The 16,286-nt window shown below is 41.0% G+C and overlaps 1 protein-coding gene across 1 annotated transcript in view; it reads right to left on the bottom strand.

Moving 5' to 3' along the window:
* The window catches only part of Aoah (acyloxyacyl hydrolase), a 218,265-nt gene that overhangs the window by 46,138 nt on the left and 155,841 nt on the right, over positions 1-16,286 (bottom strand). The window contains exon 13 of the mRNA XM_055597240.1: positions 6,057-6,139. Within this exon, the coding sequence (XP_055453215.1) occupies positions 6,057-6,139 (83 nt within the window). The remainder of the gene's footprint in view (positions 1-6,056; positions 6,140-16,286) is intronic.

Below are 16,286 nucleotides of genomic sequence, written 5' to 3'. Positions count from 1 at the left end.
TGATGACCTGAGTCCCTATTTCCCAGGTTGGCCTGACTTTTGCCTCTTTCCTTAGCTTCTCTAGGTCTCTTCCATTCATTCCTATTCTCCAGAGGTTTAGCCAAACCCAGAGGAAGGAACAGGCCAAATAAAGTTTCTTCCGAGTGTGGAGTTGGAGGTGTTGGTGGAGAATGTAAGAGGTTCACAACCAAATTAGCTCTGCAGCAAAGAGCCAGGTGGGCGTAGTAGGCGGGTGAAGCTGCCAAGTGAACTTTAGCAGTTTACAGTCTCCAGAAGCTAATCCAGGCTCTTCACAGGGATCCCTGCTCTCCACTTTCTCTGTAGTGGGTGCACAGGGAGGGAACCCCTTTCCCTCTTTGGTGGCTTGAGCCCATAGGAAAACATGTCTTAAATAGTTTATTTCTCAAAGCTAAAGCCTCCTAATCCAGGTGTTTACACAAAAGGTTTGCTAGACTTGCAAAAACAAAATGAGGAAGGTTGTCAGTAGAAAGAGCATTCCAAGCCTTTAAAGTCTCATCTGGCATCTGTAAGGAGGGCTCATGAGTGTCCTGTAAACCATCAGAGGGCTTTCCTCTGGGGCTCTGAGCTGTAGTAGTAGGCAGCGGAGGCTCAGGACTAGGGTTTAGTTGTTTTTATAAGCAAAGGAGCCTTATTTATTTCAGAAGATGGCTTATGGATTTTTATTTACTTAAAATACACTTCATATCATCTCCTGTGGACCCTGGTAATCACTAAGTTGCCCTTTGCTTCTCTGAGTCTGATTATTTTAGGTGCTTCATAGAAGCAGGAGCTTCAAGATTCATTTATGTTGTTGGGTAAGTCAGGATTCCTTTCTTAAAAGGCTGAAGAGTATCGCATTGTATTTATAAATCATATTTTCACTATCCACTTACATGTTGTGGACACTTAGCCTGGTTCCATATCTTGGCTGCTACAAATAATGATGAAATGAACAAGGTGATGCCAGTATTTCTTTGAGATCCTTAATTACCTGGGATAAACATTCATAAGTGGGTTTGGCCAATCATACAGTAATTCAAGTTTTTATATTTAGAGGAATTATCCTGCTGCCTTCTCTAATGGATAGAAGACTTTACATTCCCTCCAATAATGCGTGATTCTAAACTCTCCATTTTTAGCCAATTTTTGTCATTAGGTCTTTTTGATAATGGCCATCCCAGCAGGTCTGAGGTGATATCGCAGAGTGGTTCCTATCTTTGATATTAAAGGAAGAAAAATGACTCTGTATTCTAATTGTAGAGGACCACTGTTCATGCTTTTATCTTCTTCAAAGGTTAAAAATAACTCGAGAGCTTTTAGGTTAAAGAAAAATATGTTGGATGGCCAGGCTAACTAAGGTCGGTGTTAAACCTGCAGTTACTGGCCTCACGTGTCTTCTGATTCCTGTCCAGCTGGGAATTGGGCTTAAAGAATGACCCAACCCTAAGCCCATGAAAGCTCAACCTCAGCATTGACAAACAATGTGTGTGAAGGAGCAGTTGGCTCTCCAGGGTGTGGGTGAGGGCAGGAAATCAAACAAAAACATGGAGGGCCAAATCTCCTAATTTCTGCATCCTCCCTAAGCGTGAGTCCTGAGGACTAATGAACACCCAGATCTGAAGAGTGGAGCGTTGTAGCTTGGGTATGGTAGGATGGGATAGGGTACCACAGTTTCTAGGACAGCCTCCATCGCTGGGGGCTAACTACCTCCCTGATGATCTTAACTTTTGAGGGGATGTGCTCTTTTTTGGAGACAGTGTGATGTCTCAAGCTCAATTCTCCTCCAATTTATTAAGCTGCAGCCCTCAGCATGGTCCTGAGCTTGGCCCTCCACTCAGCAGCCATACTGTCCTGGGGGACGCAGCGCTTACCCCTCCACTCTACCTACGGTGCCAATAAAATGCTGAAGAATAACCTTCTTCCTTCCAGGTCCCGGGAAGGTACAGCCCGAGGGCTTCCCACCCCAAGCACTCCTTCATGTGTCTGGCTCATCGGACCATTCCCTACCTTAGCTCCTGCTCTCAGCTTTAGACTTGCCATCTTTAGTTTTTCCCGTTTCTCATTCTTTTCCCCTCCCAGCCTCTTCTTCCCAGAGGGAGCCATGTCAGCTTCCAGGTCCGTGTGCTGCCCCTATGCATTGCTGTTTCCTTCCTGCCTGCCACTGTCTGCAAGGACCTGAATGCCAAACCCATGCACTGCTGGGCCATCTTTGAGAGCTCTGGCTCTCGTCATTGACATGTATCTTTTACATTTACTTGCTATGTTTGTCTTAAGATCTTTGACATTGAAAAATGTGACTAATTTAAAACTACTGAATAAATAAGAGTTCAGATGGGGATGGCAGCCACTGTTTCTATTGTGTTCTGACTACAGGTACTTACGAATGTTTAAGAAGCTGTGTCTCTTGGTCTTCCTCTGCACACCAAGCCCTGTGCCACTCAAGTAAGCTGTTGGTCTCATTTTTATCTCTCTGGGTCAAACAGGCCCCAAGCTTTATGATGCTTGTACATGCTTGGGCAGGAAGTTACAGTGACAGAAACCACGGGGGCTGTCCTCACTCCTTGCTACACTGGCTTTGAGTGCTATGTCTCTCCAAGGGAGAGTGAGGTGTAGATGACCCACACAAGTGCCTTGTCATCCAGGACACTCAAGTCAAGATTCTGGTATCACTTCCCAGGTCCAATCCCAAAGAAAGATTTTTGTGAGGTAACCAGAGGCAAAGGGCTCTGATCTCTGTTCCCCAGATCTCACTTCCCATCTCTGAAAGGCGAGATAAGGGACCAGCCAACACAAAGCACTATGACCCTGCCCTCTGCAGTGCACTGGCAACCTCTTGCCCTGTCTGTTTCAGTAGGTTGGAGCGGAGTGGGTTCACTGCAGACCATCTAGCTTTCTGATTGTGGAGAAGATGGAGTGAGACTGCTTCCTAAGCCTCACGTCAAGGCATCATCCTAGAATCATAGTGACTCCCACACTTCACATTCTAAGAGGCTCTTTATGTATCTGCAGATACTTAAAAGATCTTTTATATAACAGTCAAGATGGAAATAGGAGCTGTTTCTTTAATTCTTACTACACAATTTAAAAGAAACTCTTTAATATTCTATTCAACTATTTTTTAGCTTTTTTTCTCTTTCTTGCTGGCTCTGAAAAGTAAATGCAGCCATAAATATGCAGAATGTGGGAAGCTGACTTTTCCTATATCTAATAAAAACCTTGGGGAGTAATTGAAATAACTTGGTGTGGGCAGCCAGGTTACACGCTGCATAATATCAAAAGAAAATGCACAGCAAGGAAAGCAACAGAAAATAGGAAGAAGAGCTGGAGAATAAAACCAGGACATTAGATAACAGGTAACTATGAGAAACTAAAAATATCCTTTTAGAATTACATTCTTAGAAGATCTGATGAGAAGTGTATTCAGAGAAGCAATAATTCAAGACACAGTGAACATTTGTATAATTCAGAGGAATGCAAACTGAAGAAAGAGAAATCTCCTTTGTCTGCAGCATCTCTCACTGCATGGACAGAAACTGGGCCTTGCACTGAACTCACCGTGCATTTCTCTGTGATGAGTCTTTCCTCCTACCTCCCTTTGCCTGCTGCTGTGGACAACCTGGATTTTAAAGGAGTGTATGTGGTTAAGGCAGCAAAATATACATGAATACTTGGCTACTTTGGGTTGCTAGGGGTACTCTTTGGAGCATCTCATTCTGGTCTTCATGAGTTTTACAAAAGACTGCCAGATTTGGGGTGGGAAAGTGTTGTTGACACATCTGGGTCTTGAAAGAGACAGAAATGTTGGCTCTGAAGTTACACAGAGCAAGGACAGAGCGTGCATGCCTAAAGAGTTGGGCTGCTCATCACCCTGAGTTACCTTGATACCTTTATCCTGTTACTCTTTCTAGACTTAATTTATATATACATATAACCTTTCATAAAAGTAGAGTTGAGGGAAGAGAGAAAGGAATCACTCAAAATTTCTCAAACAATGACCCTAGTGTATGTCCTACTAATCTTCTTAGATACACCCCCTCACCATTTCCTTTTAAAGATGTGGTAAAAATTGAACTATAATATCCAGTTTTGTGGCTTTGTCTGTGTTTTGACTTTCCTGTTTAAAAATAGACTCTTTGCCATAATTTCCCAAAGCTGCATAATATTCCACAGAAATGAGCTTCCGTTGTTTTCCCCGTCTGTATTGAAAGTGAGTCTCTAGCATTGAAAGCTCTTTGAGTCTCTCACTGATGTGCAATCAAGGGCTTATATCTGGGGACTTCACAAACAGCTTTCATCTACACTGTCCGTCCCTACTAGTGTTCACATATAAAGCGAAGCTGACCTTTCTCTGTAGATCATTGAAGATCACAGGGCAGTGGAGGCCTGACCTTCACTGATATCTGAGTAGAGTTAGACAGGGTGGGCAAAAGTTTCAGCCCTGTAACTTCCCATCTCTATGACCTGGGACAAAGCTCTAGACATGTCTGTGTCTCCTTTTTCTGAGCTGCAGCAATGCATATATCCTCATACTTTTCCAATTTTGAGAAAAATGTCCTAACACATTGGGTAATTGAGTTGAGTGCTGTAGTCAATATGTACATTATAAGCTTTTGTTCCCATTTCTACCATAACACTCCCCAAGGGATTACAATCAATGACATCTTAATTCTGAGGAAATATAATCATTCATATTTGCTGTCAATGTTTATTGAGAACAGGATTAACTGACACATACATAAATATACATACTTTGGCTGAAATATGTTTCTCAGCATTTGGTGGGAGTTCAATACCAGTTAAAACACCCCTTCTTAAAGAGTAGGACATTCATTTCATGTAGAATACTTTTTTAAGAAATAGGTTAGGAAGATGATGCAGCCAGTCATGATGAGACCTGATAGGCTAGGCCCATTTAGAAGGGGAGGAGGACCTCCTCCTCTATCAGTGGACTAGGAGAGAGTCATAGGGGGAGAAGGGGAGGGAGGGTGGGGCTGGGAGGAGGTGAGGAAGGGGGCCACAGCCCGGATACAAGGTGAACAAATTTTAATAAATAAATAATAAATAAAAAAGAAATAGGTTATTTGCAGGTAATACATTCAGTTAAAACCCATGCTTCTATGCATCTTTACCACTGAGAGATGGTAACTCATGGTAAGGCTGTGGCTTATTAAACAGGGGTCTTATGAGCATCTGAGAGCAGCATGCCACCTCCTAGTTCAACATGGAGGATAAAGACTCACGTGAGCGAATCTTAAAATTCTGACCGCTGTAGAAGTGTGGGAGAATGCTCTAGTGGGCAGAACAGAGCTTTTCCAGAAGCCTTGGTCTGCCTGCCCTTGTTTAACTAAGGCTCATCTGGGTGGTACTTCTCCAACGGTGTGTCTCTTCATTTGGCTAAGAATTAATAGAACTGTTTCACTGTTGTGTGACTGACACAGCCTCTGTATTTCCTTGTCTGCATCCTGTTCTCCTTTTCTGTGTGTAAATGTCTGGAGGGCTGGAGCACTGTGCTCAGAAGGGGAAGGAAGACTTCACTGTGTTCTGGTTGTCCACTGCTAATTTTTTAAATGTTTTTTTTTTTATTAATTACAGTTTATTTACTTTGTATCCCAACTGTAGCCCCTTCCCTCATCTCCTCCCAATCACATCCGCCCTCCCTCTTCTCCACCCATGCCCCAACCCCAGTCCACTGATAGAGGAAGTCCTCCTCCCCATTCATCTGATCATAGTCTATCAGGTCTCATCAGGACTGGTTGCATTGTCTTCCTCTGTGTCCTGGTGAGGCTGATCCCCCCTCAGGGGGAGGTAGGTGATCAAAGAGCAGGCCAATCAGTTCATGTCAGAGACAGTCCCTGTTCCTATTACTAGGGAACCCACTTGGAGACTGAGCTGGGCTACATCTGTACAGGGGTTCTAGGTTATCTCCATGAATGGTCCTTGGTTGGAGTATCAGTCTCAGAAAAGATCCCTGTGCCCAGATTAATTTTTGTAGTAATTCCCAAATAAAGTCAATTCTTACATGTGTTTTGGTGAAGGCATAGGGACAGGCTACGCACCATTTTTTGAGATACTCTGGTAGTCTCTGTGATTGCAATGGTTTCTTTTCCTCAAATTATGGTAAATGGATTTTTCTTCAATTCTGAAACAAATATATAAGTATATATTTAATATCAAGATACTCATGATGACATTAAAAGAAACATGTATCTGAGATGCTTTTAGAAGTGCAGTAAAAATGACCTAACCTGAAAGTCGCTTTTTCTATAGTATGTGTACTGGCTGGTTTTGGGTGTCAACTTGACACAAGCAGAATCATCAGGAAATGACTCTATGATATCCAGCTATAAGGCATTTCTCCATTAGTGAACAAAATTGGAGGGCTCAGCTCTTTGTGGAACCTGGGTTGCTGGCCCTGGGTTTTATAAGAAAGCAGGCTGAGCAAGCCATGAGAGGCAAGCCAGTAAGCGGCATCCTCCATGAGCTTTACACCAGCTCCTGACTTCAGGTTCCAGCCCTGCTTAATTAAGTTCCTGTCCTGTCTTCATCCAGTAATAGACTATGATCTGGAAGCGTAAGCCAAATAAACCCTTTCCTCTCCCCCTCTCCCCCCAAAAAGAACTCAGCACAACCAAGCTTTGCTGACAGTCTCTTTATACTGTGAATGTATTGTCAGGTGTCCTGTGACACAAGGCATACCCATATGGGAAGGGTGCTGTTGATGTAAAAGTTTTGCTTTTGTGTGGAGTCCTGCAAAACCATACCTTTCCAATCTTTTCACTAAAATAGTTGCTGCAATTTCTTCAGCAGCCATTTACCACTCTGTTATTTGGAAGTGGAGTGCATGCCTTTTCTTGGCTGCTGTGAGGCTGTGGAAGATGCTCTTCCCATGTGGTCTACTCTCTTCTGTACACATGTGTTGGTTGCAGAGCTTGTAGAAGGACTCATGCCCACATGGAATGATGACTTCATTTCCTGCTTCCCTTGTGCCTAGACTATATCACTAGTCCCCGGATGATGCGATAGAACTAAAAGAGTAGAGTGGTAATTTCTAGTAATCTTTGTTGGGAATCACTTGGAAGGCAACTCTTGTTCTTTCTTTCTTCATTGCCTACCTTGATTCTGGTGCCCGGAGTAGAAATGTTATTGTCTTGGACAGTGGAGTCAAAGATCCACTTTGGGAAGGCAGAAGGGTGAGTGAGAGGAGACAGCGTAGAGCTGAGCCTCAACACTAGTCCTCTACACACCGCATGTCTCTGGCTTTTCTGTTTGAGAAAAGTGCACTCATGTTTTAACTTACTCAAGCCATATGTTTTGTCTCTCTCACTTGGAGCTGCATTTAATATTAACGGACACATAGCTCAGAGACAAATTTGACACCAGTATTAGGTTATAATTATAGAAAATTTAAGCAATTTTCTTGGCTCCTCTTTGAACTACCTTTCATTCTCTATTTTATTTTGCCAAGATTTTAATTTAATTTGAATGTAATTTAGTGTTATGTTGCCTGTACGTTTATAGACTCCCTAAAATCCTTTTTTGAAACAAGACTATATATAAACTAATGAATGATAATTTAACTCATAAATATTCCATTACTCTTAAAATACATTTCCATTTTCATAAATTTGTATTTAACAACCCTGCAAACATCCCTTATTTTCAAGGATTATGGAAATTATACTCATTGTATTACAGTACTTGGCAACTGCCTCAGATCTTTCAGAAAGGTAAATATGGCTCATGTTTGGGTTTTCAGGGTGCATTCAAAGTAGCAATCAGGAAGACCTACAGACAATGCTTCTTGAACTATCCAAAAGGAAAAAGAAAAGAAAAAAGAAAACAAACAGAAAGAGAAATCCCTCATTTTCATGAAGCCATTATCATGTTAATAATCAAACCATGTAAAGACCCCCTCACTCTCCCCCCAAAAAACCCTCTCCAAACTACAGGCCATGAACAATGACTCAGCATTGATTGATTCAACAATGCTCAATAGAAACTTGCAAACTGAATCCAAATATACATCAGAAAGATCATCCATCATGATAAAGTTGGCTTTATCCTGGAGATACAGGGATCGTTCAACATACTAAATTAATTAATTGTAATAAACCATAAAATGGATGGAAAAACAGCACTCACATGATCATCTCAATAGCTGTAGAAACTGTCTTTGACAAAATTCAACATGCTTTCATTATAAAAATCCTAGAGAGAGTAGGACTAGAGGGAATGTCAAAAATCCCAATTTCATTCTTTATAGAAAGAGAAAATATTATACTAAAATTCGCATGGAAACACAAGAGAACCTAGAAACCTAAAATAGTCCTGAGCAAAAAGAGCAATGCTAGAGGGTTTACCATTCCATATCTCCAGATATATTACAGAGCTAATGTATATATAAAAAATGCAGTCCTGGTACCCAAACAAAAATATAGACCAATGGGTCAAAAATCAAGGACCCAAACATGAGCACACATAACTAGAGGAATTTAACATTTGACTAAAATGCCAAAAAGACAACTGAAAAAACACAGCATCTTCAGCAAATGGTGCTGGGAAACTGTATGTCTACATATACAAGAATGAGAATAGATCCATATCCATCACCTTGTACAAAAATTGCAAAATGGATCAAAATCCAAAACGTGAAACTTGAAACTGCTAGAAGAAAAACATAGGCAGTACAGGGGGCAGGTATAGGAAAAGGAACCCCTTTATCCAGGAATTGAGGCCAACAACTAACAAATGAAACTTTGCAAAACTAAAAAACTTCTGGATATCCAAGGTAATAATCGAAAAGAAAACCCATAGTATTAAAGAGAAAGTTCTAGCTGTACATTGGACAGAGGATTAACATTAAGAATATATAAAGAATTAAAACAAAGAGATTCGTGTGTTGCAGTTCTGAAATATATTCCTGAATTATTTCAAACATAACATTCCCATCTTTTTTTTTGGCTCTCCTACAACTATCATTTGGATAATAACTCATCTGAACTGTTCTTCTAGTTGTTCTAGCTTTTTTTTTCTGCCCTATTTTTAATCTCTTTGAATTTTTTTCATTTGTTTTAAGGATGACATTTTCAGCTTCATAGTCCAACCCTTCTATAAAATAATGCTACTGGCATAATTTTGAAGTAGTTTGTTCTCTGAATAGTCCTTTACTTTTCTATGTTTTAATTTTAGGACTGTAGTCTCTCCTCTGATATTTATAAAGATGTCAACTTTAGCTATTAATTGTTATCTTTCTAAGTATGATAATAGTGGTTTTTATCTGAAGGAAAAAACAGGGAGAGAGAAGCAGGGGAGCTGGGAGGTGGAGGCAGCTAGGAGGACTGAGGGAACGGAACCTGTGGTCAGAATGTGCTTTTAGAAAAAAGAATCTATTTTCAATTAAAAAAAGACGTTTTTATGGTAGAAAAGATTACTGATTGCTTTTCTAGAGGACCTGGGTTCAATTCCCAGCATGCACATGGCAGCATAAAACCTTCTGATGCCTTCTTCTGGCCTCCCCAGCACTGCAGTTACACAGCGCACAGACATACATATAGGCAAAACAACCACACACCCGAAATAAAAAAAAAATGTAAAAACCTCAAAATACAAAAAAGCAAAAGTAAAATTTCCTTCTTTAGTGCGCCTCCCTCTCCCCTCCCATTTCTCCTTCCACGTTTGAAGTTTTGTCGGATGCCTGACCATCTTGGTTTGTTGGTTGATACTGGAACGTTGGAGCCTGCTGCATGTGAGTTGGCTGGTGATAGATGGGGTGGTCAGATGTGCCCGCTGTGTATGGTTCTGGCAGTAGGATGGACTGGCTGAGGCCGAGGGACTGTGTTAGGTTGGCCTGTGCACGTGTACATGAGGTATTGTCTTAATTAAGATATTTGATGTAGAAAGTCAGCCACTGTAGGAGGTACTATTCTCTACACAGAAGGTCTTGAACTGTTTAAGAGTGGAGAAAGCAAAGAAGCCAGTACCCCACGTGCATTAGTTTCTCTCTGCTCTTGACTGCGCATGCGCTGTAACAAGCGGCTCTGGGAGTGTCTGTCACCTTGTCCTCCCCACAGTGGTGGCCTGTAACTGTCAGCAAAAGTGAACACTTCCTCCCCTGAATTGCTTATTGACAGGGTATTTTCTCACAGCATCAGGAATGAAACTGGAACACTAGTTCTTAGTATCTTTGGGACTCTCCTCTAGGTCTCTTCACGTGGTTTGGGAAGGTTTGTCTGGTCTGTAGTCATGAGACTGCTCCCTAGATTGCTGACGCCAGGGTTGATTGGAGAGAGATTCTGCCAGACCAGAGCCTGTTGACCTTAGCATCTCTGAGGGAAAAAGCTCTAATCTTCTCTGAAGAGAGGAAGCACAGCTGCCCGGCTAAGGGATTCAAAAAGCTGCATCGTCAGTTACATGAACACCAATATTTGTGCTTTTAGCTTTCATCTTCCTTTTGACAGCCATCCTAGAGAAAATCCTCCAGTCCTGAGGAGTTTTGCAGTGGAAACTGCGGTTGCTGGCAGGCATTCCCTCTCACCAGTTTGGGGTGCAGAGCTCCTGAACCTACCACCAGTTCCCTATTTGTTGTGTTTCTTCCTGGCTGCCAGCCCTCTCTGGCTGTTGACTCGTCCTATCCTCTTTGTCCTTGCGGATGAATTCATTTACTGTTCTTGGTGTAAAGCTTCTCAGGGAGAGAAGAAAGAGCTTGTTTTCGAGCTGCGCGCTCATCCAGAAGCCTGAAATGAATACTGTGTGGTTTATGCCCTCTGCCTTGACTACTTTATTATATTTTGTGAAAACATATGGGAAGTGGACATTAGATGTGAGTTCAATGCTAAAATAATTTCACGGTCAATAAAGAGTGCTTATTTTCTTCGGGAAAGTAATTGTTACCAACATTTGGTCATAAATATATTTTTAATAATTCTAAAAATGGAATTTATGCACTGAAATATTGTTTTGCTTATGCATGCCCAGCTCATGGAGAGTAAATAACGTGGCTATTAGTCTTAGAGATACAGTCATCTGCACCGTTCATTATAAGAAGATAGCTATCTTTGCCAGTCACTGATAGATTCATTAATATTGGTGACTAAAAGCAGCATCTATAATTTTAGGATTACAGTTGTACACTTACATCCTGGGAGTATTTAAATAACCAGTGGTACTGTCTTCTCCCATAGCCATTCCATAAATAATTTTCCTTATAAATTTTAGGAATTGAATTTCCCAGGAATTTTGACAGTATGGGGTGGGGTGAAAGTAATATTCTGAAATGACTCCAAGTTAAGGTTGCTGACAAGGGAGTTTTCTTTGTGCAGGGAGAGCTGAACTTGCCTTAGTGAGACAATTTGATAATAACAACTAGGGCACTAACCATGAAGAGGATGGACGACAATGACTGTTCTCATCTCAAAACTCGCTCTTGTTCTCTGATGTTCAAGTGGATTCAGGCACCACACTGTGAGCTTTTGTTTCCTTCTTTTTGTTTTATTATACAACAAAACTGAGGGTATCGGACTAGGAGAAGAGGTGATTGCTCCATGCCTGTAATTTGGGGGTGTCCCACATTTAGCCTAACGCCTGCAACACTGGCATTCTCCACCCCAAAAGCAGTATGGGAAGGTACATCAGACTGAATTCGAAGCATTATCAGCTCCATCTACTGGACAGCTAGGCAGTACTGGCTTTGCAGGGTCCCATTTTGGTTTCTAGCACTAAATTAAGAACAGATACACGTGAAATAGAATGGTTTCTTATTGCTTTTCTCAACATCTGATCAGGCCTTCTCCAGGAGTCTTCTAGGAGCCCTCATTTTATTAAAGTCAAACAAAACAGAGGCCTTTCTCCCCACTCTACCTCTATTCCCTGGGCTCTCTGCTTCTTGGTACAGACCCAGTGTCCCCCTAGCGTTTCCCATAGATCCTCTCAGCCCTTTTTTCTAGCCTATATTATTGCTTCTTGTCAGTCCCCAACCCACACAAACACGTTCTGCCAATGATTCCCAATGAAAACATTGGGCTGAGACAGAGATCAGCTTCTTGCTTAACCCATATCAGAGAAGCTTCTTTCAGTAGGTAAAAATTAACACAGAGACCCAGAACAGGACAATGTACAGAGTGTGAGACACTCTGGACACTCAATTCTAAATGGGATATCTTCATCAAACTCTTCCTCTCAAGGCTCAGGGATCTATAGAAAAGGAGGTGGAAAGATTTTAAAAGCCAGAGGTGATTGATGACTTCAAGGAAAGTGTCTTCCAGACAGAACAAGACTGATACACAGATGAACTTACAGATATTGTGGAGGCACATTCAAGACTTTCATAGGTTCCAGCCAGATGGTATCCAAGCACTTAGAGGAGGAAGAATACTCCTAACCAAGAAGCTATTTGCAACTGATACTTGCTAGCAAAGGGAAAATCAATTTTCTCCAATGGAGTGTCACTGGGTATATCAGTTGCTCAGGAATGGTTGACCAACACAAAATAAACTCAATGTTATTTTTGTAAATTTTTTGTTTCATTTCATTTTTTTTGTCTTATTGGTCTTTTGCCTGTTAAATTTGCTTTTTCAGTTCAATAGAGGTTTTTTTTTTTTTTGGTTTATGTGTTGGTTTCTTGATTATTTTTTTTAATTTTTGAGAAAGAGAAATAAAGAAAATGAGAATACAAAATTGAGTGAGGAAGAAGGTAAGGAATATCTGGGCTGAGTTGAGGGAGAGGAAAACATCTATTATATGATCAAAATCTATTATATGAAACGTTTTAATGAAAAAATCAAGCAAAACAAAGTACACTCAAGAATGAGTCTCAAGAAAACATAGATAGGATAGATTTATAGGTGAAATAAGATGTTGTATTGACTAAAGGTTGAACTACTTAGGGAAGGACAAGAACACTTTCCAAAGTGGTAGTTGTTCATCAGAGCTCTTCATGATAAGCCAGAGGTGCTGAGCTTCAAGCAAAGGTCATCTATCAAGCCCTGGTAAACTTTCTTATGCATTATATCACTCCTGCCTCTCCCCACTCCAACTCCTTCTGTGGCCCCTACTTCACCCTCCTAAATTCATGGTCTCTTCTTCAAATATTTTATATATATATAAAAATATGTATATATGTATATGTATATATGTATATATTTAACAATAATGTATAATGATAGCAACAATTATTCATTATATACAATATAATACATACATATATGCATGCATGTATATATAACATACTGAATCCGTTGGCATTGCTTGTATGCACACATGTCCATCACTGAACATTTGAGACTGGACAACCAGGATGAGAGCTTGTCACTGGAGAAAATGGATTCTCACTCTTTTAGCAACCATTCATGACCTGTAGCTTTTTAATCTAAGGATGGGACCATTTGAATTTTTCCATCTGTGGAAATTTCATAATTTTCATAATTATGTGTGTAGGCTTTCAGCTGGGTAAAACCAAAAGCTATGCATTATCCAATAAACCCTCAGTCACAGGTATGGAAAACCAGCTATTGAGTTGTTGCTCAGAGGAGGACAAGTGTCTCTAATAAGAATATAAGCTATTATCATTGCCCTCGGTTGCCTCCCAGAACTTGAAGGTAAACCCTGTTATTGAAGACACCACACACTTTGAACACAGGACTTGGATGAATTGAGCTGACACTGACCTTGAAGCCTGAGGAATGGTTCTCACAGGGAGAAGAAGGTCTGCTGCTGCCAAGAGACAAGCAGTCTTAGGCTGTTTTTTTTTTTTTTTATTTTTTTATTCTTGCAAGAAACACAAACAGTTTGGATGTAAATTTTGAGATCATATTAAGTTAAATCATGAGGAATAAATCCTAGACATGACTGAGAAGGTTAGGAATAGGCTCTTGAAGAGATAAAGGGCAAAGTTTGATGTGAAGGCTACAGTAGAGGAGTGAATTAGGATAAAACTGGATAACTTGGAGAATATACTGGCTAAATTGGGGAAGGGGCTTTTCTACTAGGAAACTTTGGGGGAAATGGTGGATAGTTTACTTTCTTGTGGGGATGGAGGTCAAGCCCGTAGGAGGCTAGGAAAATGGATGAAAGACCTTTAAAATTTCCTCTTTTCCTTTGATACTAGCCATATCCAGAATTCCCACTCTAGTCACTGAATCACAGAGCCACCAAGATACGGCCTCAGAGGGTGGCAGACATGGAAATATGACTTGTTGAGTATTCAGAGAGACTGGCAATGGGCTAATTAATTCTGCAGGGGAGAGAGGTGACTGCAGAGAAGAGGTGCTGTGGTTCAGACAAGAAAAGATCAGCAGGACACATTATGAATTTGTACATGAGAATAGACTCCGTGAGCCTTTGTAGTCAATATTCGTGAGCTGCTGAACTCAGAAAGACAGCACATCTGTTAGATTAACCTCGCAGTAACATGTCTTCATCTGCTGTTCTGGGGGTTGGAGGAGCTATAATTCCTTTCATCCTGGCTTTTATACACTCCATATTTAAATGATTTAGGCCACTCTGTTGGTGGGATCACGAAGATGTGATGAAACTGAGAGAATTAACAGTTCTTATGTGGGTGCTTATGAACCTCATCTCTGGCAGAAAAGATTGTTATGGTTTAACAGTACTTCTTAAAGAATGTTCCATGGAACACCTTCTTATGAAACATCTTTCTCTTAAACGCACAGTCCCACATAGTTCTCTGTTCAGATATATTTAGGAAATGTCTCATCACAGCAGCAAAAATATACCAAGACATAATGTTCACTGTCACCATATACAAAGGTTTTTGGCATATTAAATGCCTCACAGTCAATGAATATGTTTCTCTTTATTTAAACTGGCATTTCCAAAGCTTGCTTGAATTATGACTCTCTTAGAAAATACACATAATATTCAGCAAAGGAAACAAATAGTCAGGTGAAGAGATATCAGAGTGGGAGAAAAATCTTTGCTATGTCTACACATCAGAGGATTAACATTCATAATATACAAAGAACTCAAAAAACTAAACATCAGAAAGTCAAACAATCTAATAAGAATGGGGTAATGAAATGAGCAGACAGTTCTCAAAAAATAAAGTACGGTAATAAATAAACACATGAAAGAATATTCAACCTTGGCTGGAGTATCAGTCTCAGAAAAGAACTCTGTGCCCAGATTTTTTGGATCTGTTGCTCTCCTTGTGGAGCTCCTGTCCTCTCCAGGTATTACTATCTCCCACTTCTTTCATAAGGTTCCCTGCACTCTGCCCAAAGGTTGGCCATAAGTCTCAGCATCTGCTTTGATACCCTGCAAGGTAGAGTCTTTCAGAGGCCCTCTGTGGCAGGCTCCTGTCCTGTTCCCTGTTTTCTCCTTCTTCTGATGTCCATCCTCTTTGCCTTTCTGAATGGGAATTGAGCCTTTTAGCCAGGGTCCTCCTTCTTGATTCATTTCTTTAGGTGTACAGATTTTAGTAGATTTAAGGACCATGCATGGAGATAACCTAGAACCCCTGCACAGATGTAGCCCATGGCAGATCAGTGTCCAAGTGGGTTACATAGTAATGGGAACAGGGGCTGTCTCTGACATGAACTCAATTGCTGGCTCTTTGACCACCTCCCTCTGAGGGGGATGGGCAGCTTACCAGGCCACAGAGGAAGACAATGCATCCAGTCCTGATGAGACCTGATAAACTAGGGTCAGATGGAAGGGAAGGAGGAGGATCTCTCTTATCAGTGGACTGGGGGAGGAGCATGGGAGGAGATGAGGGAAAGGAGGGTGAGATTGGGAGGGAATAAAGGAGGGGGCTATAGATGGGATTCAAAGTGAATAAGCTGTAATTAATTAAAAAATAAATTTAAAAAAATGAAAAAGAAAAGAAGTTCTATCTGTAGAGGAGGATAGTTGCTGGGAGAGGAAAAGACAGTTTCTTTTGGTTTTGTTTGTTTGTTTGTTTGTTTGTTTTTTAAAGAGTGCAGCTCTTTTGATCACACTCCAGTGGGAAACCATATATTAAAGAATATATGGTCAGCACAAATTGGATTTTATGTTTTTTTTAATTAATTACAGTTTATTCAATTTGTATCCCCCTTGTACCTCCCTCCCTTCTCCCCACCCAATCCCACCCTCCTTCTTTCCCACCAGTGTCCCTCTTTCAGTCCACTGATAAGGGAGGTCCTCCTCCCCTTCCCTCTGATCCTAGTCTATCAGGTGTCACCAGGAGTGGCTTCATTGTCTTCCTCTGTGGCCTGGTAAGGCTGCTCCCCTCTCAGGGGGAGATGATCAAAGAGCAGGCCAATCAGTTCATGTCAGAGACAGTCCCTCTT

The sequence above is a fragment of the Psammomys obesus genome, unplaced genomic scaffold, assembly GCF_907164565.1.
Source record: "Psammomys obesus unplaced genomic scaffold, mPsaObe1.curated_primary_1811, whole genome shotgun sequence".
In the NCBI taxonomy this organism is placed as follows: Eukaryota; Metazoa; Chordata; class Mammalia; order Rodentia; family Muridae; genus Psammomys; species Psammomys obesus.
This window is presented reverse-complemented; position numbering and strand designations above follow the sequence as displayed.